A 24,214-nucleotide genomic window follows, 5' to 3' on the forward strand; every position below is an offset into this window, starting at 1 on the left:
TCCAGTATGTGCAGTCTTTTAATCCGGACTCCCAGCCGGAGATTTCCTCCCCCTCATTAAAGGCCGACAGATGGAGGCGACTATCTGGCTCAGTTCAGTCTGGATCTTAAGCGTAAACAGTCGTTTTCAACACGATCGGCTAATTAACACTGCTGCTCTTTTTCCTGCGCTGACAGAATGAACTGCGCAGAGGGTTACTGGGGCAGACGAAGATAACAATGCTGTCGCAAACTGCTGTATTTATCCCAAGCAACAAACAATAGAGAATGGAACCGGAGAAGGCCGGTGTATTAAAGGGAACCTGTACTGAGATACCTAGGATGCTATTGCTGACCTTCTGATGAAAATGCTATTGGCTTGGCTGTTATACCTGTACTGGACTAGAACAAGTGTGAAGATCAGGTGACTGTCTGAATTGCTGCATATTTGTTCTGGATCAATGTCTAAGGCTGGGGTCCCAAATATATGCGTTGATCCACACCGTGGTGCTGTTTGTTGATATGCGTTGCATTAACCGCTTTGTGACCAGTGACGTACATAGTACATCACTGGCAGCGGGCCCGTTTAAGCAGACGCGGGGACTCTTTTTACATTTGTAGGGCCGGCGGCTGGGTTTACAATAGAAGCGCTTTCGTTCGACTCAGCTGTCGCCAGATAGCTTCTATGTAGGGCTGCAGCTAACGATTATTTTCATAATCGATTAGTTGGCCGATTATTAAGTTCGATTAATCGGATAAAAAAAAAAAAAGGCACTGCCCCTCCTGTGGGCAAGGGCGGGCATCTCAGGTGTCGGCGGGAAGCTCGTGAGGAGAGCGGCGAACGTCCGTTCACTGATCTCCTCTCCATTCTATGGGACTGGGAGCGACGCATATTGCATCACTTCCGGTCCCTGCGATGTCAGTGCTGGGCTCCTGAAGCCCAGGTATAAGTTATTGATGTGCGATCTGCACTTCAATATCCTATTTGAAGTGTAAAGGTAACACGGGGTCTTTTGGACCCCCAGTATTACCTTTAAAGAGGACCTGTCACTGCCAATATGCTATTACATAGGGGACTTGTGGTAGCATATTGGCCCCCCTATGTGATAGTATTTCAAGTATTAAAAAAATAACTTTAAAAAAATATTAAATTACATAAATGTAAAATAATTTAAACAAATGTTTTTTTCAAGTTCCCCGCCCCTGGGAGCATGCGCGTCTTTACGCAAACACGCGTTGGGTGCGCCTACGTACAAAAATTATCGCGCTACACATGTTGGGCATCGCCGTGCATGCCAGAGTGAGAGCAATAACTACGGACAACATATTTACACATACTGTATCTCTAAACTGATGACCTGTGGTGGCTTTTAAAGCGCTGTCTATGAACTTTTTGGGGCACTGAATTTTTTCGCCGTTTCACAAACGCACACAATTGTTAACCTGGGCATATTGGGTATCTATTTACTCGTTGTAACCTCCATGTTTTATACTTTGTTTTTAAAAAATTATTATTTTATTGTATTTAGGTGCATATTTCACAACATTTTTGGGTTTGACAATACGTTGCGCTAACATCATGCGACATAACAATTTGCAACTGCTGCCATTTTATTCTACAGGGTCTTGGCTTTCAGAAAATATATATTGTTTGGGGGTTTGAAGTAGTTTCAGGCCTAAAATTAGGTGGATTATAACATGGGTGCAAAAAAAAAAAAAGGCCTTGGTCATTAAGGGGTTAAAAGAGAAATGTAAGGGGAATAGTCATGAGATCTGTTGTCATAATGTGCAAGGATGCAGAGTTTGTCCTCCTCCAGTGCTGATAGCTCTATGCTCTCCTTTGCCACTCTTCCACCAGCTTTTCCTCTGCTTCTTCTGGCCCAACATCTAATCTGTTTGCCCATTGGGTGGCCACTGATGTTGTTACTACTGCACATGCGCACATTATTCTGGCAGCCGGCTCTATTCTTGGAATCTTACCTTTGAGGTAGCAGATAGTAAAGTAAACCTCAATGCTTTCCCACCTAACATTTTTTTTATGCTCTGCTTTAATCCACCCCATCCCAGCACAGTTTACTTGCCTTCTTTTCATCCACTGGCTGCTTTGTTCAGCGGATGTGAGCGAAGGGAAACCCTTACATAAACTACTCATATCCATGTTAAGAACTACCAGGCATTTGCTTCAGCTTCCAGTGCTGAACGGAGCACCAGGAATTAGGGATGCCCCAACATCAATACTAGTATCGATATCAGTGCCGATACTGAATATTTGGGTGAGTACAAGTATGCTCCGATCCTTCGAATACCAGAACTTGGGGTCAGAGGGAGATTTCCTCTGACCGGCAGTGGCACGAAGAAACATGTAGCCGGCCAATCGGGAAACCGGGCAGCAGGTAATTACCCACCACCCGGCTTCCTGATTGGCTGGGAAGCTGGCTCCATGCTGATTGGCCGGTAAGCCGGCTTCCCAGCTAATCAGCATGGAGCCAGCTTCCCGGCCAATTAGGAAGCCCGACGGCGGGTAATGACCCGCCTCCCGGCTTCCTGATTAGCTGGGAAGCCGGCTTACCGGCCAATCAGCATGGAGCCAGCTTCCCGGGCAATCAGGAAGCAATTACCCACCACCCGGCTTCCTGATTGGCTGGGAAGCTGGCTCCATCCTGATTGCCCTGGAAGCCAGCTCCATGCTACCAGAAGTACCGGTGTCAGTCAATAGCGGTACTCGCACTTGATACTGTAAAAATAAGGTATCGGTGCATCCCTACTATGTATGCAAAGTTAAGATAAGTACATTTTATGACCAGAAATTTATAGAAACCTGACCATCACAACTATGAGTTTGTTGGATATCTCATTCCAAAACCATGGGCATTTATATTGTTTTGACCCCTCCTGCCTCCACCCTTCTGGGCTTTCCACAAGATTTGTGGAGTGTGTCTGTTGGTATTTGTGCTTATTCAACCAAAAGAACAGTTGTGAGATCAGATACTTATGTTGGAGCCGAGGACCTGGCTCCAAGTTGGTGTTCCAGTTTATTCCAAAGGTGTTCAGTAGGGTTGAGGTCAAGGCTTTGTTCAGGCCTGTCAAGTTCCTTCTCACCAAACCCATCAAAATCATGTGTTTATGGAGCTGGCATGGCATGCTGGCTGCACAGGGGTACAATCATGCTAAATCAGAAAATTACATTCCCCAAACTGTTGTCACAAGGAAGTGTGCGTCATTACCACTGTCCGTCGCTGGAAACATCTGAATTCAATAATTTAAAGGGGTGTCTTCATATTTTTTTACTGTATATGCTCACGCAGATGGGAGGATCAAAGCAATCGTGTTGCTTTGGCCTGAATGTGAAAAGCCCAGGTTATTGTTCACAGATAATACACTGATTCTGCGATGCAGAAAGTCATGACTTTATGATGAAAAATTGACTTTATGATGACAATATGGAAAACAATATTCACCAGGGACAAACATTTCATACTGCTGGGCTAGAACATGTTCAGGGTGGTAAGAATGGACATTGCCAAATGAGGGACAATATCAGGTTTTAAGGTTTCCCTGTTGGGTAAAACCTATGGGCATGTCTAACGCCGACAGCACATAATTGTGGGTTAATACTGTGTCGGTTGCCATCTGCTTCAAATCTTCTACCACATACCCTAATTCTCACTCCTGCCTGGTTCTTACCTCTTCCTGGAGGCCACCACTCTCTTATTCTGCATTATTTTCATGGCCCAATGCTTTTAGGATTATATCAATGTGCCAATTGGGGAATGGTTTTAGAGCCCTACCACACCAATTGACACCAAAGCAGGGTTTAAAGTTGTGTTTCCATTGACCACCCAATATAGCCAAGTCTGTGGACCACAATTGAGACGTGCTGTTCTAAAATACATTGTCGTTAGCTGATGCCATCAAACAGCCACTGCATTTATTACCCACAGCAACCAGGGATTAATAGCAATGATACCTAGGGCCCTATGACATCACTTTTTGAACTCAGGATTGTTGTTCTTGCTTGCATATTTGGTATACTATGTTTAATTTTACAGATCACTCGTATTGATGTTTCCGCTGGTGTCTATGGAGTGGTGTAGTTGTCGGCCAAATGCATTCGGTAGAGAACAGCTGCAACAATGACATCTCCAGACCAAATGAAGGTACTGCGCCATTTTGCCGAAAAATAACAAAGCCCTCCTGCTTAATAACTCGTATTACAGCACTGATACCGTTTTTTCGATACTTGCCAATGCCGAGTACCGGTGCGATGTACCCCGATTATCAGGAAGTCGGGTGGCGGATCATGACCCGTCACCCGGTTTTCTGATTGCCTGTGAAGCTGGTGTTCTAGTGAAAGAACACCAGCTTCACTTACCGAGGCTGCCTGGCTTCCTGACCAATCAGGAATCCGGGCGGCGAGTCATGAGGTGACTTGACTGATCGGGCAGGAAGCCAGGCTGCCTAGCAACAAGTCGAGCTGGCTTCCTTGCCATTTAGGAAGCCGGGCGGCACGTCATGACCCAGCTGCCTGATTGACTAGGAAGCCAACTTTACTTGTTCTAGGCAGCCTGGCTTGCTGCCCAACCATGATGTGCCGTCTGGCTTACTGATTGGTTAGGAAGCCAGGCTGCCTAGCAACAAGTGAAGCCGGCTTCCTAGCCAATCAGGGAGGCGGGTCATCCTCATTAGAAAGGAAGCAGGCTCCATGCTCCGTCGGCACTGCATCAGTAAGTATCAGGTAAGTATCAGAGCATTTGGGCGAGTAAGAGTACTCACCCAAATACTCGGTATCGGCACCGATACTAGTATTGGTATCGGTGCATCCCTAATTACAGCAACTGGGTCATGTTTATAAAGGTTGGCAAAGTAACAGAGTTTAGATATTCCACACCTAAACTTTTTCCTGTTTGTATGGACTAAAAATACCAGTGGGAGTCTTCCCAGCCATCTTGGGGTAATTAACCATCGCAACTTGTCATGGTGACCAGTTTCATCAAGACAAAAAAAGTGAGCAGAAAACCAAAATTTTATCATAGTCAATGGGATGTAGACTGAGGTATATCTTCCAAAGGGACACTCTTTCTGGTGTCGACTATCAAAAGGTGCATTTCACCTCTTTTCGGGGAGACTTCTACTCACATTTCTAGTTCAGGCAAACAGTAAAAATGGAGGCAATCCTAAAACTATTCATATACAGTGTTTCCCCGAAATTTAAGACACTGTCTTATTTTTTTTTTGCCGCAAAAAAACACACTAGGTCCTATTTTCAGGGGATGTCTTATTTTTTTTTTTTTATGTGCAACAAAATGTACAACAATCCAAAGTTATGTTCAAAGTTATTAACCGGCGCTATAGAGGAAGTATCGGCTAATGCAACTCTGCTCCCTCCGCCGCCTTGCTCTCTACAGCGCCGGCCTCCGTTGCCATCAGGGACAGTGGTACCAGCGGTGCAGCAGAGGGGACATCAGACAGTGGACAGCGCGGTAAAGTACGGTACCATTTACAGGTACACATTAAAGTACCGTGCCATTACATTAAACAGTGCCTTCAGGGGGACAGCAGTTGGTGAAGTATGGTACTGGAGAGCTCCCTGTCACTGAGCTGGCCAGATGGAGTCTCCTGTCATCCCCTTAATACAGTATGTCCCTGCAGGCTGATATCATCTCTCCTGCTTTTGAAGTTCCCCCTCACATGCTACCACCAAACTAGTTCTTATTTTCGGGGTAGGTCTTATATTACAGGAATCTTGAAAAAATAGTAAGGGAGAACAGAGGAGTGTGCTCATAAGTTTGCAGCTTTTCCTTTTCAATGACATACTGGGGAAGGGACAAGACCTAGTTGTCTTGCATAACCCTTTCGTGATGAGAGGTCATTGATGCCTAGATATTGAGGCCCAGTTTAGCAGCGACAGCATGCATTGGTTAATTTAACACTAACTCTATGATTAATTTGCTTATGCAAATAATATGTATACATATTATTTAATGTCCCAATACCACTTTTTTTAAGACCAAGTACAAGTACTTGTCCTCAGGTACTCGCCGATACCAATTACCAATACTTTTTCTTACAGGAACATGTGACATTTTTTTCTAAAACATACTAATGATTTTAGGGCAGTTTCTCACCCGGGCTAAATACGGATGTCCCTAAGGCAGAATAGTATACTGCTTTGGGGACATGTATTCTGAGAATACATGTCCACAAAACAGGATACATGATCCCAAAGCAGAACACATGTCCCTCAGGCAGAATTGCTCTCACCAGGCTGCGTGTCGATCTCACCCGTGCGACATGCGCATCTGCAGTGGCTCTGCGGGCACTTCACCTCACTGGCAATATCGGAACCCGGCCTCCCCCACGCCCAGTCCAGCCGTACCGTCTCAGTACCCCCATCAGTGTGCGGCGGGAACCCCCAGCTTCTAGCCCTGGGGAGGTAGTTCCGCCCCCGGGGATATCCATGGCTGTGCCGGGAAGGAGTAGGAGGAGATAGCTGTCCATGGCAGTGCCTGTCCGGTTCTCTATCTGCAGGTCACCAGCAGGGTGCCGAGGTCCCCACCAGCGTGGGAACTCGGACGGCCGCTGCTGTTTGAAAATTTAAAGGGCTGGTATCGGCCTTTAAAAATCGGGGCATTTTCACAATTACAAGTACTGATACATTTTTGTTTATTGTCATGTTACAGTTTTTCTAAAACAATACAGACTAATGATTTCAGGACAGTGGTGGAGTGCCAGAGCCGGGTCCCAGCTGCAACCGCTGCAACCCGGGTAGTTCTCGTGAAAATTTCAAGTATCGGCATTGGTACTCAAAGTATCGATGCATCCCTAAAATGTTGTTCCCGATTGTCCACGGGGAGCCCGTCAGTGACCGCTCAGAATGTGAGCGTGTAGCCACGCCAAGTCTTGGCTGCTGGCTCTGAAAGGGGCTGTCATTTCTTACCGTAGTCTCAGCAAGGGTCATTATGTTGGTGATAGTTGATTGTCGGTGGGAAGTGGTTAAAAAAGTCAGGTGTTAGCTATTTGTCTGGAGATTTATGTTAAGAATAATGTACGTCCGTCAGAATATTTTACTTTGCCGTTTTGTTTCTACTTTTGTCTTGTAGGTGCGAGCTCGATCTACATGTGTAAACTGTGTAACTTGTTCTCTCCCAGCCATTCGGAGCTGCTGCTGCACGTGACGGAGAATCATTCCAATGAAGGCCTGAGTGCCGATCACATCATCATCCCCCTCCGACCGCTCGTGCCCTCCGGGAGGAACACAGAAGGTGCGTTGACCGTTTTATTTCGGTACATTTTAAGAGGCGTCCCCCTTCTGCGATTAACAAGCCGGCTGCAGCTATGAAAGGGAATAATGGATGAGGCTAATGGAATCCTCTTGTGTCCGGCGGTTTGGTGAGAGTTTTGTCAGAGATGCTCGTCAGACTCCCGCTGTTTGTAGAACTTATCAAACTTTCATGAAAGCATTTCAGCTCTGTGATTTGTTTCAGTTACGGAAGGTACAATGTTTGTGAAAATGTTCCGGCTTTATAGAGCCTCTTTCTTAGAAAATAATTTAAAGAAAACTATTGGGGTGGCTGTGTTGGCCAACTGAAAAATCGTGCGGAGTATTGGTAGTCTGGCTTCCTGAACGTTAAATGGACCCTACAGCGTGTTCATCAAGCTCATATTTAATGCCACTGTAAAGCGAACCTGTCACCTCTTGTGACTATTTTAACTAGGGATGCACCAATACCATTTTTTCGGTTATCGAGTATGAGTATCTATATTTATATGTCCGGTACTTCTGCTAGCATGGACCCCGCTTTCCGGGCAACCAGGAAGCCAGGAGGCATGTCATTACCCACCGCCTGGCTTCTGATGGCCTGGGAAGCTGGCTCAATGCTGTTTGGCCGGCTCAATGCCGATTGGCTGGGAAGCCGGCTTCCCAGCCATTCAGCATCATGCTGGCTTTCTGGCCAATCAGGAACCTGGGAGGCAGGTCATTACCTGCCACCTGGCGTCCTGATTGGCCAGGATGCCAGCTCCATGCTGTTTGGATGCGAAGCTGGCTTCCCGGTCAGTCTGTCTCCATGTTCCTTTGCAGCACTGCAAAGGTCCGGGATCAGGGGTACGTATCAGAGTATTTGGCAGAGTACAAGTATTCTCCCAAATACTCGGTATCGATACCAATACTAGTATCGGTGCATCCCTAATTTTAACTAACCATTGAAGGGAAGACGAGATATCAGTCTGTTGCTGCACCTTTATTGTCCAATCAGCAGTTTGGGGCAGGGAGATGATACCACTGTATTCCTAAATTAAAAGCTCATTATCAGACATGATCTTTTTTAGTTTCCCACCCTTCTCCTGTCACTGTGGTGTAGATTCATAACTTAACATTCCCCCCTACCTTGCCGACATTGCAGCAGTGGTCAATTTTATGGCCAGTGACACCATAACTCTCTGGTAGAGATGACTTTTGACCCTCGCCCGTGATAAGTAGGTTCTACGGTGCACTTATGTCACATCACATCCAGGCATCTGCAGAACTACATTTTCCTTGAGTCTTTACGCAGGGTACGCGGACAGGCACTTGCGAAGCAAATTATAGCAGTGGGTGGGCCCCTGGCGGTTACTGATAACTCTTCTTTTGCCTGCTGTCACTAAGCTGCAGCTGCAAACACTTTCCATTAACACCACCTATGCTAACAGTATGGATGGGGCAATCTTCCCCACTGGGTTAGCGTAGCTGGAGTTAATGGAAAGTGTTTTCTGCTGCAGGCAAAAGGGGAGTCCTCAGTCACCGCCAGCGGCCCACCCACCGCTATAATTGGCTTACCAAGAGCTTGTTCGGTTGAAATGCTATGTAGAGGCTCCTTCTACAAAAGTCAAAGGTTTTCCAATGGGTGGTCCAAACGGGGCCACACACTGCATGTTTTTTGAAATTTGACCAAGGTATGGCCAGCTTAACTGTCAGCATCCTACTAAGTAAGAGTAAGAAGAAGTACGCTGAACCGAGGGAGAGTCGGAGCAATTACCCATGGGAGGAAGCTGTGTGGAGCTAAGGCTGGCATAATTAACAGTATTTGCATATTACCGCCCACTTATTTTAGATGGAACTGAAACGATTACATCAGGACAAACTGATATTAAGCTTCAGGATAGGTTCACACCTAGGTGATACAGATGCTGAGCTGTTTTTGTGTGGTTGCCACTCGTTTTCGATTGCGCGACTGTGCATTGTAAACCGCGCTGTTGTCGCACGTTTTTCAATGCATAGAGATGTCTATGGGACCCAAACCGTGCGAAAAGCACCCGAAAATAGCACCTGCACCTTTTCGCGCGACAGGCGATTTTGGTCGCGTGACAAACCGCAAAGGTGTGAACAGCCTCCATTGACTTCAAAGCGAATCTGTGTTTTGCGTGATATCGCGTGACTCAAACCGCACGACGTACATTGTGAGGGTGCGGTCATATTGAGCAGGCACAGGTAAGCAGCCCCCTGAACAGGAAATACTGGGTTCCCACTGCCTGAATGGCGATAAAGAGAGGGAGATGTGTTTGTAGTCCAAGTCAAGAGAGCAGCTTAGTAAAAACCAAGGCTCCCTCCATAGATACAGATGAAGTGGGATAGTGTGGCCATGCCCGTCAAGCCTGCAATGGACAGAAGGCCGAATCAGGTCACTGTCTGGTCTGAGTGACAGTATTAAGGTGCCCATACACCTTACAATGTGTGGGCACCTTAACACTGTTGAGAGAGGTTGTCTCTATCTGAGCAGAATGAATGGGAGTAAGTGTTGTAGTGGTAGAGAGTGGAAGTCTGACTTAGAGACTGAAAGAACCATTGCAGCAGAGAGGCGGAGACTGTGGAAGATTTGTCTCACTGAGAGAGCAGGTAGAGCTGTGCAGCAAATAGCCATACGGCTTTGTTGTGTTGTGCTGGAATATTGGCTGCCGTGACTGTACAGGTATGTGCACAAATCTCACCGTTTACATGCATACTGGAAATTAGTCACAGCCCCAAACTCAGAGGGTCAGAGTTCAGGGTTGTGCGTAAGTCCCGGTACACTGAACGGCCCTCTTGTGGCCGCATGCTAGATGCCCTATTAACTTTCTTTTGGTTTTTTTAAAATAGATTTAAAATGTATTTTTTTTTATTATTATTACTTTTAAAAGGGTAAGAAATGCCTCCTGTGTGCCAGTATTTGTAGGTCCCTATTCTGCAATCTTGTTGCTCTTTTTGGGGCCCTTAAGCGATCAGGTGACCGTCAGCAGAGGGAATAGGCAAAAGCCATTTATAATGGAATCCCTGGGTGGGAGCTGAGGCCTTTTGATGTCTGGAGTCACATTCACGCTAATTGCCGGGTTACCCGGGGGTTTGGATTGATTACAAGGTCGCTGAGGAGCCGTGAGCTTTTAATAAGCCGGAAAGACAGCACCATTCATTTAACATAACCACAGATGACGTTCCGTTTTTAATTAACGACGCTGGTGGAGAAATGCTTAATTCACCCTCATAGCTTTGAAGCAAACCAATCTGCTCAGTGACTGATTATGTAGCAATGCAAGGGGTAAGGATTATGGCACGGAGATTGCACTTTTGAAAACCAAGTTGGCATTGGTATCTCCATAATTCTATCCTGTACTGTAAAGTATAACGGCAGCATCAGTAAAACATGCAGGCACAGATTAAGGATCTTAGAGGGCCCATTTAGATCTAATGCGTGTGCATAGAGGTTTGCTTTTTTTGTGGGTTCAGACATATAACATGCATTTTGATGCATTCTGATTGACTTCTATGGGCCTCCTTATGCGCTAAAACAAAACAAGACACATGGGGTAGTTGGTCATGTATTTTACCACTTTGCAATGTATGCAATAAAATGCAACAGTGTAAGTGGGCCCTTAGTGAGGTCCATAAGCAGGAGCGGGCAGGTCGGGGCAGAAAGGGCAAATCAGATCAGACCAAGAGCAGGAGGAGGCCAATCGGGTCAGACTAAGAGTAGGAGGGTGCAGATCAGGCCACCAGCGGGGGAGGCTGATTGGATCAGGTCAGGCCACCAGCGGGAGGGGGCAGGTCAGACTAATTGGTCAATTTCTGGTCGACTTTAAATGCCAGATTAAACACAGGAGGGACAATTATAAAATTTGTACAGGATATCCCATAAACAATTCCTGCACATATATTTTTCTAAAATGTATGTATTTTATCAAAAATGCTTTATTTATGATGCACATCTACACACTTTGGGTCTATACCTAAATGTTTCATCCAAGATTCACACTGTTTTCACCTAGGATTTACACACTTCTCCATTTGAATCCAATTAGAAAAAAAAAAGTGTAAATCTTGGGGGAAAGTTGTGTGAATTATCTATAAATAGACCCCAGGAGTGTATATTTGTTTTTTGGGGGGTTTTGTGTGCCCGGCCTGCAGTTTTAGAAGCAGTATGCCCGTAGCTATGTTTTTGTAATTTTATTAGCATAGACCGGACTCTGCAGACAATTAACTGCAAGCTTTATATTCCGAACACTTTTCCTGATCGGCTGGAGAGCCAGTGATTGACACTGAGCATTGTGCTGGGCTTCCATGACAGATCACCGCTAATGACCTCACAGGCAGCTGGAGGGACCTTTCAGATGAACTGTCAGACGCCGGCCCTCAAAGCCCCGCAGATCATACCACTGCTAGACCCGCACACAGCAAAGTATGGCCTGTTGTGACTTCTCCGGGGGGACTGCATCTGAGCCCGGAGGCATCCTGTCCTCTCCAATAACAGCTACTGAAAAAATACATTCTCTTATCTGCCTGCTAAAATAAAAGAGAGTCTGTCCTGTCCGGTTGATAAACAACGCAAAGCTAAGCAGTCTTTTATTTAGTTCTATTGAATTTTTAAGCCCAATTGGTATGCAGGTATGAATGTAACTTAATCAAAATAGGATTTTCACTTTAGCGTTGTACATTTTCCTAGTGCACTATGAATGCCACGAGCCGTAATCGCTTTCCTCCTGTCTCCCCCGGGTCTTGGAAGAAAAGATACCCATACAGCCTCATACATCAGATGTGTAAAGATAATTGTTTTATACTGGTGGCCCCCACGCAGCGATCATCTCCTATGACTCCAGCAGGTCTTTGAAATGCAGCAAATAGTTGGGTTTGCACTTAAAGTGACACAAAACTCAGGAGTTAAATCTTAAAAATACATTCAAGTACCTCAACTATTAACAGCAATGTATCTCATTTGTGTGTCACTCGGCTGTAGATCCCCCAATCATCTCTGAATTGGTGCCGACACTGTCCTTCCTTCTGGAGGGTGGACACTTCTGTTCCCCATGGTCCCTGTGTGTGTTGTAAAGTAGTCACCACTCCAAGCTCGCTTCTGTGATTGACTACAATCTCATGCTTAATTTACCAATTTGTATTGAGATTGTAGTCCATCTGGGGAGCGAGCTTGCAGTGTTGGCTACTTTACAACACACAGGGACCATGGGGAACAGTGTGTTCTATTGGCAGAGTAAAATATACTCTTTCCAATAGTTTCTGAGTCGGATCGTGGCACTGCAGCTGGCACATAGCGGCTTTATGGATCGAGAACTGAGCCGTTCACAAACAGCTGAACGCACAGCTCGCGGCTTCTCCCCGCAGAGAGTGGTGTCAGTCAGTGATCCCCCCCCCCCCTCCCTCTCTCTCTTCCTCCAGTGCTCAGGGGAGGGACAGACAGGAGAGGGGGCGGGCACAGCTGGCTATGGCTCTAGAGAGGCAGACTCACCTGTTAATCATGCAGCAGGGTGGATCCTGATAATATTGTCAGCATCCTTCCCGGCTGCAGCATGACTTTGCACTGTCAGCATATAGCAGGCAGTAGCTATGTGCTGACTTGGCTGCAGGAATACATTCGTACATATAATCCTGTGACCTTAAAGAGAACTATAGCCCCAAAAAATAAAGCTTTGGCTATAGTTCTCTTTTAGGGCCGATTCACACCATAAAGAATGCATTCAGAGCGTTTGGCGTCTGGAACGCAACCCGGCCGGCTCACTTTGTTTTGTGGCGGGAGGGGGCGTGGCGGTGCATTGAAGTCAATGGCACCGCAGCCACGTCCCCCGCCCGAAGTGCGATCACCTGAACGCGTGGCACATTATTGCCTGCGTTCCGGTCCAGTGCGATCTGCCAAAATAGTGCATGCAGCATATTAGAAGATTGCGCTGGACCGGAACGCAGATACTAATGTGCACGCGTTCGGGTGGCGGCAATGGAACTGCGGGCAGGGTGGCGTGGCTGCGGTGCCATTGAATTCAGTGCACCGCCACACCCCCTGCCGCCCCAAAACAAAGTGAGCCGCCCGGGTTGCGTTCCAGAGGCCGAACGCTCTGGAACGCACTCGTTATGGTGTGAACCGGCCCTTAAAGTTTTGTTCATGGGTTTGGATACACTTTTTCTTATTTTTCGAACCTTGTTTCTCTGCCTAGTTTATAATTAAGCATGTACATTACGGCAGTTCTAATTTCTTATTATACACGCAGGCTCTCCTTTTTATAGCGATCATATCATTGCAAGTTCACAATTGTATTATAACACATTAAAGAACTCATGACAGGGTGTAATCGCACCCCACACTCTGTCTGTTCACTTACCATGGGTGTAAATGTGTCTCGTCGGAAATTGCTTCCAGATAACCTTTACAGTAACATACTGTATGTTCTCGCTGAAGACGCCCATGCCTTTTAAAAGGAATGTATGTTGGTGTTGTACGTGTCCTTTCTTTAGTATGGTTAGGACAATTTAATGTATTTTCTTTTTTATGAGGCAAATATGGATCCGTGCTAATGTAATACCAGTGATGGTTGCTTTCTTAAAGGGACCATTGATAAACGGCACCATCCATTTAACCCTTTCTCTGTTGCTAATGTAACTAGTACGTCAACGGCAGCGCTGGCAGGTAAACAGACTCCCAGTTGTTATAGAAGGCGGCTGCTTTTGTAGTAGTAAGCACATCTCTATATCACTCAGCCCATCACGCATTGCTTCCAGCAAGCAATGATAATGCAACATTTTTTGTTCTGGCGCTGCATTGTAGTTCAGAGGACTGGAGTGAAATGGTGTAGGTGCATTGAGGAAGTCCATCCTATGGGTATCTTCAAAAAGTACGTTTACAACCTTCTAGATGGATCTGGTTATGAGGAGCGGGAGAGAACATGGAAATTCAATATAGAAATACAGATTTATTTTTAGTTTTTGACCTAAATTATAGTAGGCAGCTACCGTTGTAGTGATGGCTCATTGCTATATCACAGTGAGCCATCTTCCTATCAAAATGCTTCTTGAACAGCAGCACAACCATTTGGCTGCCTGTGCTGCTTCCCCCTTTTCCAAGCTAAGCTCTGCTGTACAGGAACTACACAAATTCAGCTACTTACATTGCATTGTTTACATTAAAAAGAGAACTATGGCCAGACCTTTTTTTTGCCTTGTTCTCTTTATGGTCACAGGAGGACATTTACTAAAAAACTCAGCATATAGCGGGCAACTGCCCGCTATATGCTGACTGCGCAGAGCCGCACTCCAGCCGGGACAGATCCCGACAATATTGTTGGGATCCACCCTGTTGCCTGATTGAAAGCGGGCTCTGCTTTTGTAAAACCAGAGCCAGATGTGCCCACCCCCTCCACTGTCCGTCCCTCCAATCAGCACTGGAAGAACTGAGAGGGGAGGGGGGATTCCCTGCAGGGAGCGGTCACTGACCGTCACCTCTCTCTGCATGGAGAAGACCGTGAACTGAGCGAGCAGCGGTATGCGATTGCTCAGTTCTCAATCTATAGAACCGGCAGCTGCAGTGCCACACGTCGCCTCTAACTATTAGGATGAGTGTGTGTCACTTATCCCATAATCCTCCTTTAAGAATGTAATGAATACAGAAGCGCGTTATTATATGCCTGGAGCTCGGCTTTTGTTCAAATTGGCCCAAACCACAGTTCCCCTTTAAATTTCTCAGGTTCACTAGATCCGTTCGCATTTTTCAGCCCGTTGTCTGATCTCTATAGAAAGCCAAATGGTACAGACGGTTGAAATCCCCCGTAGCCAGCGGTGGTGCAGACAGTAATAAATAGGCTACATGGATCATGGCTTGGTATACATTAATCTTTTTCTGCAGGTGAACGTTAATAAAGACTAGCACTCTCTGTCGTTATTAACCCTCGCCTCCATCAGTGACAGCAATGTTATCGGTCAGGGGGACTGCAATTGTGTGTGAGAGATAGGACGCAAGATTGGAGCCTCGTGTGTCTTGCAGAATCTTTGCAATCTCTAATGGATCTTACTCTTCACTCCTGACTACCGTATGTGGGAGAAACAAAACAGATGATGGCGAATCTATAATGTGTTTGCATTGAGCACGCAGTCTGAGATATCGGATTATTTCACCTGCTATTAAAAATCAAATCCTGATTTCACATTTTTGCATGCATAAGAAGTCACACCATATCCTCTCCTGTTATGACATCAGCATCGTAATAGGAATACATAGTAGAGTTGCTGTTGATGATGCAATCAAAGCTTACTTGGGAAAAAAATCCCTTTTATGTAGTGAGCGCCGCCTTCCGTCTGCCCATCACTTCCTGAATTCCCAGTGTGCTTTGCATCTCTTTCCCTGCTGCTTGATGTGATGCAATCTCCATTTCAGAAGACTACATTTCCATCATGCATTGCTTCCAGCAAGCAATGATAATGTTACATTGTTCAGATGTTAGCCCCTCGTTTGCTTCAGACTTTAAACCCTCGTTAGCTGCCTGCTGCTGCTAAATCGCACTAAAAGACGTGCAAGCACCTTTTTTTTTTAAAATTGCATTACATCACATGGTAAACGTTTACCATGTGATATGGTGTGATATCACGCACATGTGATAGCTAGGTGTGTTTAGGTGCCATTAAAGGGTTTCTAAACCCTCAGCTTTTTTTTGCATATATCTACTGCTAGCAAGCCGGAGATGTATGCAAAAAGTTTAAAAAACAAAATGCTTTAACAGGGGTTTAAACTTACCTGTGTGTTCCATGCGCTCTCCCGTCCGAAAATATGAAACTGCACGGGCTGCCGCAAAGCATCTTGGGGCGGGCGCATGCGCAGTTCACATTTTTGGCTGGGACGCGAGGAAAGACACAAGGTAAGTCTATGGACGCGTGTACCCGCATGCAGACACCATGGGACAGGAAGTGCCAGCAAGCTCAGAGGAGTCAACGCTGGAGAGAAGTCTGAAAACTACAGGAAAGAAGAAGAAGATCGGATTAAAAGACATAATTTAAGGTAAGTGCTTTCATTAACGTTGGGGTGAAAAAAAATTGCCTTTAATGTCACTTTAAGAAATAATGGTACTGCAGTGCACTTAACATTGCAACATGCAATGCTGGATCGCATGCACTCCCGCATTGGATAGATGTGAAGTTGTAGTTCAGACAGCAGGCATATATAAAGTGGTGACACAAGTAAGTGCATATTCACAGGGCTGAGTGAAATGGTGTCAGTGCATTGAGGAAGTAGATCCTATGGGGATCTTCAATATGCAAGTTTACAAACTTCTACATGGATCTGGTTATGAGGAGCGGGATAGAACTTATGGCAATTAAATATAGAAATACAGATTTATTTTTAGTATTTGACCGAAGATGTCCTTTACCCTATCCTAGTTTTATATGCAGATGTGTACAGTCTTCCTCTAGTGCAACTCCGACCATAAACCCTAACAGGCCTCTGCTTCTGGGAGTCATGCCTGGAACTGTCAATCTTGCAATGCCCCATGGCACCTGTAGTTCCACAGAAGCTAGAGAGCCAGAGTTGCCCACCCCTGCCTTAGTGGCTGTATCCATATGAGAGGGGTAACCCCACTGCAAGGGTAGTATTTTATTTTTAATTCCCCCCCCCCGAAGATGGGCTTTGAGTAAGCACTTCTCCATACATATGTAATAGCGGGAAACTACAAACACTTTTTTTTTTTTTTAAACGTTAACGTTAACGTTTAAACGTTAACACTCACTGATCAGATTTGCTGGAAGTGGAACAACGGTTACGGTAATCATATTCACGAGTCTATATGTAAAACCTCCCACCCTTGTAAAGAAAATGAGATAATTACCATTTGTCGCTTTGCTGCACAGCCTATTGCTCAGTGTTCGCTGCCAACAGAAGTTTAGCTGTGTTTATAAAATATCCCTCGCTGTAATTCTATCTTACAGCAGGTGTGCAGTATGCAATGATGGTGTGTGCAGTATGCAATGATGGTGTGTGCAGTATGCAATGATGGTGTGTGCAGTATGCAATGATGGCGTGTTTTCTGTACGTACACATTTAATTTGCTATTGTAACATTGCCTGAAGTCATTTTAGATCGGCATTAACATGAATGCAACTCCACAACTGTACTGGCTTGATGCAGCTGCAGAGCTGGGAGGCCTGTCAATCAATGGGGCAGGGCTGTATGGAGTATGCAATGATGGTGTGTGCAGTATGCAATGATGGTGTGTGCAGTATGCAATGATGGCGTGTTTTCTGTACGTACACATTTAATTTGCTATTGTAACATTGCCTGAAGTCATTTTAGATCGGCATTAACATGAATGCAACTCCACAACTGTACTGGCTTGATGCAGCTGCAGAGCTGGGAGGCCTGTCAATCAATGGGGCAGGGCTGTATGGGGACATGGCAGGATACACAGAATACAGAAGATATATTACATTTTTGATCTTGGGGTTAGATATACTAAGAGTCACAGCTGCCAGGTATATGAAGATTATATTTGCTTCCATTCAATTCAACAATAGTAATTTAGAGTAGGGCTGAAATAACTAATCAATAAAAATCGATTATTATCGATAATGAGAATCGTCAATGATTCTCAATAACAATTAGTTGATTTTCGATTAGTTGTATCCCCCGCAGTCAACTCTGCTCCTCCTTGCTGGTGCTGGCTGCTGCCGTCTGTGCCCCTTTCAATCCCCGCTGCTCTCCCCGCCTGTATCGGCAGAGGCGGCGGGGACACAGAGCACTGCAGCCGGCACCAGCGGGGAGAAGAGACTGTGGTGACTCTGCATTCCCCCGCTGCCCCCCCCCTCGTACCTTCACTGCTGCCCCATTCCTCCTCCTCTGCCCGCTTTGTCCGCTCTGTTCCTCCTCCTCTGTCCGCTCTGTTCCTCCCCCCTCCTTGTTCCTCCTCCTCTGTCCGTCCCTACTCGGACTAGCTGCATGCACTATTTCTTCAGATTGCACTGAAACAGAGGGCAGTCCTGTACTTTGTGTTCCGGTGCGGTCGATTTGCACTGCCGGAGGGGGTGTCTGCAGTGCCCAGAACGTGGTCCAGCTTCATGTATGCGATCCAATGTGTTCCGGGCACAAACTGCACCGGGATGCACTGGATATGGTGTGACTGGGCCCTTACATCCAAAGACAATGTTTTAATGCCACTTTTGTGGTGTTCTTGTGCTTTACGTCCTTTGTCATATGAGTCTGATGAAGGTCCGGGACTTCATGTTATTCCTTAATGCAGTAAGTGAAGATTATGTTTGTATCACCTATAGATTTGTGTGTTGTGAAAAGAAAGAGGGGGCGACCGAAAGGCTCCACCAAGAAGTCTATAACCGAAGAAGAGCCCACAGAGAACAATGGAAACTTTGCCCATGATGGCCAAGCGGAAACCGAGGATGGCTGGCTCTCTTCCGAGCCGATACCAGAGAACCTGGAGTGTCGAAAATGCAGCCGCACCTTCTCCAACGTCCGACAACTGAAAAAACACATCTGCATCATTGTGTGCAATGACGACGAGGATGTCACTCAAGGTGAGACAAAGTGAATGCAAAACATGTTAATAAAACCACCGGATTCTCATTTCATCACCGCTTTGTACTTTTACCATCTGCTGAGGTTATGTCGGTGTGAACTGTTAATATCTCTGTAGCTAGACGCCTTATTGTCAGAACTCCAATATATTTGTGTCAATATTTGGCAGCGTTTATCAAATAAAGAACATCTATACCTGAAGTTTAATTTAGGAGGTAATAAAAACCCAACTAGCAGGCGTTGCAGAAAAGTGGGGAAGAGAATCAGTCATGAATGTAGCTATAGCTGAATGATGATGTATTAATAACTGCCTTGTGTGTAGGATGGAGTGGTACTGTAGGGCTTTCTGGTGTACTGTATATACCCTACACCAGGGGTAGCCAGACTCCGGCCCTCCAGCTGTGGGGGAACTACAAATCTCATGAGGCATTGCAAGATTTTCACAGCCACAGACATGACTCCCGGAGAGAGATGCATCATGGGATTTGTAGTTTCACCACAGCTGGAGGGCCGGAGTTTGGCTACCCCTGCCCTACACCCTGCTGTGCAACACCATGTTTGCAATACCATGTTTGCAATACTGGGACAGGAATTACACCTGGCTTTTTCCCTGATGCTTTAACCTAAGCCCCACACCACCACCACCATTATCATCATCACTTCTACCACCACCATTATCATCATCATCATCATCACCACCACCATTATCATCATCACCACCACCACCACCATTATCATCACCATCACCACTACCTTTCTGTCAGCTGCTGCCATCTTACATAAGTTTCCTCTAATCCTTGCAATCTAAAATAACCTGGGAGAATTCAGAACCTGATGTCACAGATTTAGTCAGCACTGGAAAACCTAACTAAACTGTGTAAAAATTGCAGCCTAAAACCAGTCGCTGCATTTACCAACACAAGCCGCAAAAAATAAAAAAACAAATAGTAAAAGTTTTATTTTGGAAATCTGAAATTGAAAATGGTCATTCATGGCTTCTGATGAATTGTTAACTCCACCAAGGTCAATGCAGGAGAAGAGTTTCCTAGTCAGGGTCACAAGCCGGGGTCGTCACAGGAGAAGAGTTCGTAGTCGGGTCACGAGCCAAAGCCGATTCCGATTCCTAGTAGTAAATGAGGTAGCACAAGGCAGCAGACTGGATTAGGTGTGGAGCCCAATAATCTGGCGAAGAAACAGGAAACGGTGGACTTTTAAATAGAAAGCTAAGTACCCTGGCCACAAGATCAGGATCAGGTGAAGCTTGTTGAGAAGCTCAGCATGCAGGACTATAGCAGATTCAAGTCCAGAAGCAAAGTCCAAGGTGACAAACCTGATAAGTCATGGTACAGTGCGTGGGAGACTCCGGTTCAAGGCCTGGCAGCCTCTGTTCCTGACAGTAACACTTAGGACTGCTGTCTACTGTAAAGCCTTGTAGTCACCTTAAGCCACCACTTTGAAGGGGAATCTGCACTTTTGTAAAGGTGCCAGTGGCGGAGGCATGTTGGGAAGACTGCGGAGTGAGTGGTGACGCTACCATGTGAACATCATGGGATCGGGATTGCTGGCCGGCCAAACACTTCCCGATAAAGGCGTCTACCATATAAGCTCTTTTATTGCTGGTGTTGTGAGTCCAACGATGTTGTTTTTACTAATATAATTGTTTTAAACATTGCTGCACTTTTTGCATAATTGCTTTAATGACCTTACGGATATCTGACCTGAGAAAAGAGTCCTAAAGCTTTGAAGTGAAATGAACAGCATCACATTGAAATTCAGATAACAATCCAGGCTTAGATTTACTTGTATAGCATGTGACCGCTGTGGAGCAGTTCCGTATTGTAATGCTGAGAGCGTATAGCAAGACCGTTTAAGTGCGAAGCTCAGCAATGCCTCCCTAAAGCGGAAGGCATCTAAATGTCTTGCATCCATCAGAAACCATAACAACAAGCAGTTGAATCTCCATTTTAGGATAGTAAGCAGACCTATACATATCCTTGACTGTGTGCGCTCTGAGAAAATGGGTTGAATGACACTGGCCGTCATTCAACTTGGAAGCCTGGTGACATCTAGTTGTGGAAAGGGATTACAGATAGAAGGCGAGTATTACAGAAAAAAATGCTTTTTCATTTTACTTTGTGCTGTTAGTTATTGTATAAAACATGACACAACGCATAGACATGGATGATATTTATATTAATGTGGAGTGAGAATTACATAGTTAATTTTCCTTAAAGTGACATTAAACCCTCAGATTTTTTAACATAAACCAATACTGTAATGTGCGCCTTACTGTAATCCATGGTTGTTTCCCTTCTCTTTGCTGTTCTTTCTTCTAAATCCTCATGTCTTCTCATGCTTGGGGAGAACTTCCCTTTGCAGCTGAGTGCCTCTTCCTGTAGTGCTAGCTCAGGTTGTGACCCTACACACAGACACCATGTATCCATTTCAGAGACAAGGCAGTCTGCTGCAAAACAGAAGTTCTGCCCAGCATGAGAACAAATACAGATTTAAAAGGAAGAGCAGCAAAGATAATGGACACAACCATGGATTACAGTAAGGCACACATTACAGTATTGTTTTATGTTAAAAAATCTGAGGGTTTAATGTCACTTTAAGCCATTGTTCATTGGCACTCGTATAGCTGGATAAGATACTGCCATCTTCTGGTCATTGGGGTAATTGCACCGTCTTTACTGTGTTCCCTCCCCTTGTGTGTGTTATGTATTTCCCCTTTCTTGTTCAAGTAATTATTATGGCATCTAAAATGGCTGCATCTCATGGCCACATGGTAATCTGCTCGCATGGGGGAAACATTACTATCTTTGACCTGCAAATACCGCCTGTTCAATCATCTGCTGTATCCTGCTGTCTGTTGTAACCTGCTGCATTCAATAAAGAGCTTCGTTGATGAAAAAGGTATTTGGTGAGTTCAGCTATCTGATAGGGATTGTCTGCAGTAATGATATCTGCGTATACAGGCCAGGCATAGAGGTCTCAGCAAGGGCTAAATCACTAATACAACAATTGGAATAACTTTTAATGAGCTATTTATTAAAGTGTTGCTTTTAAAATGTTGGGGGTTAATTGCTGCACATGCTTTGCTTAGGTAATGACTTTGATGGGAAGTTTATCCTGCCAGATTATGAAAAGGAGAAGCAGCCGAAGCGTTCACGAATCCAGAAAACAGAAAAGACACTACAGTCGAAAGAAGCTGAGAAGAGCCAAGGAGTAAATCCCATCATCCGTGTTCTTTTAACTGCGCACGAGGCTATTCCAGGTACCCTGTCTGTGTCATGACTTTCCAGAGATAAAGCTTTAGAGAGCTGGCAACAATTTACTTATCTCAACACATTGCTAAGGAAGCCTGTATATTGAGAAGCACTGAATATATTACAGGTTTTCGTGATGTCAGACAGATTACCTTCGTATCCAGTTTAAACACGGCTGTCTCATTCTACCAGCAGGGGTACGATGCCTAGTGTGCTGTATTAATGGGAAAAGGCGCATGGTTCTCCGTACCTCTCTGTCTGGAAGGGGCTTTCCTTACTTTGCATAAACTCAACCGTGCTAGCTTGCTAAAATCCTCTCTCTAAAATGTTGCTGTATGTCTGCAACTCAATGGGAAAGTCACTCTCCAATGTTAAAGCATCTCTCTACAGCAGTGGTGCTCAACTTTCATAATATTGGAGGCCCCAGGTGTGGCTCCTACCATCATCAAAGGACCACACATATTCAGTATATGTAAATCTGGCCATACACCTTCCACCTACACTTTTTCCATCTGACCACAGAAAATCTGCAGATAATTGTAAGGTGTATGCGCACCTTAATGCTACATAAAGTTGTAAGAGACTGCACACAGGTTATGGTGAAAAACGACGGGCTTGCTACAAGAGATGGTCAGAGACTTACAAATATGCTATAGGAGTTGTTGGGGACTGGGGACAAGCTTCAGGAATCATAGACTTGAGACACATTGCATGCCTGCAGGGGCCCCAAGGGCTGCAACAAAAATGACCATTAAAACATTATACATTTTATGAAAGCAGAGGCCATGTGGGATAAGTCTAGGTTCACACCTGCTCGACACCCAGGACCTGGGATCGTGCGGTCCTGCACAATGCAGGCAGCGATTGATTTCAATGAGGTGACATACGCGCGGCAATCGAAGAAAAAAGGTACAAGTTCCTTTTTTTTTTTTTTTTTGCGATACACGATGCGCAGCTGTTTTTAGGGAAGCCGTGCAATCCGCCCGGCGCGACTGAGGGTGCCACTAGAAAATACTGGCACCCACAGCGTGATTGGTTCACACCTAGGCGACTCCTGGCCGCGTGTAATTGTGCACGATTACCGCACGGTGAGGTGTTGCTTAGGTGCGAGCCTAGCCTAAAAAGAAGGTGGTTTCAAATGTTTATGTTGCACAATATTTGCAACATAAAATGAAGATACCAAAATGATCAATAGACAATGCTTTAAATGGCTTTACAGCCCATCAGTTTAGGGTCACCTGTAAATGATGGATCTAGAATAGTTTCCCCCTTTTCAGCATGGGAGATGATACAGACTATGTGCTGTGTAATCGTTATTTGGGGTTGCAGGGGTGCTTTTTCATATATATAATAAAACTTTTTTCTTTTTTTTTAGTGCTTTTCCCCATAGTTCTCCTAACGTTCATGGGAGGACACAAACCAGCATTCTCCCGTGACCCAAAGCTCAGTATACCGCAAGCTGTTGCTGAGACCGCCGCAGCCGGGACGGATCCCGACATTACTGTCGAGATCCACCCAGCTGCGTGATTGACACCTGGCTCTGCCTATCTAGAGGCAGAGCCAGCTGTACCTGCCCCTCCCCCATCCGTTCCGCTGGTCAGCGCTGGAGGATCGGACAGGGGAGGGGGGAATCCCTGCAGGGAGGGAGCGAGTGACGGTATGTGTTTGCTCACCTCCCGATCTATTGAGCCGACATGTGACAGTGTCATTGTCACAGGTCGGCTCGAACTATGAGGCTAAGTGATTTCCCCCACCTCCTTTACCGTTTTTGCTATTGCATAGAGGGCTAACAAGCCCCCCCCCCCCCATGTGATATCATTGGGCGGGTGACAGGTACTCTATATGGAGACTTCCAGGGACTTTAAGACCCCTAATGCCTCCCCTGCCTTCTGCTCCAGCTGATCGAGCACAGACTGTGCTTCATTCACTGTTTACCCGGCTTTGCAGCTGGGATTTTGACAGCTCTTAACCTGGAAGTGCTCAAAGCTGAGTGCTTCTGGGTTCACAATCTGTAGCTCACATCAGGGTATGCTTTTCATCCTGACAACATTTTATTGTGGTCCCGGCTCCAGAAAGGAGCAGGAAAGTCTGGGAATCGCTGAAGGGAGGGGTGGAACCCTGTAAGTGCCTTAAAAGAGAAGTAAAGCCAATCTTTTTTTTTTTTTTTTTT

At 45.5% G+C, this 24,214-nt stretch overlaps 1 protein-coding gene across 1 annotated transcript in view; it reads left to right on the forward strand.

Moving 5' to 3' along the window:
- ZFAT (zinc finger and AT-hook domain containing) overlaps window positions 1-24,214 on the forward strand; it is a 159,278-nt gene that overhangs the window by 24,330 nt on the left and 110,734 nt on the right. The window contains exons 2-5 of the mRNA XM_018554003.1: window positions 4,028-4,135; window positions 7,079-7,240; window positions 18,517-18,774; window positions 21,882-22,052. Of these exons, the coding sequence (XP_018409505.1) occupies window positions 4,084-4,135; window positions 7,079-7,240; window positions 18,517-18,774; window positions 21,882-22,052 (643 nt within the window). The 5' untranslated portion in view covers window positions 4,028-4,083. The remainder of the gene's footprint in view (window positions 1-4,027; window positions 4,136-7,078; window positions 7,241-18,516; window positions 18,775-21,881; window positions 22,053-24,214) is intronic.

The sequence above is a fragment of the Nanorana parkeri genome, unplaced genomic scaffold, assembly GCF_000935625.1.
Source record: "Nanorana parkeri isolate BGI_ZX_2015 unplaced genomic scaffold, ASM93562v1 scaffold138, whole genome shotgun sequence".
Classification (NCBI taxonomy): Eukaryota; Metazoa; Chordata; class Amphibia; order Anura; family Dicroglossidae; genus Nanorana; species Nanorana parkeri.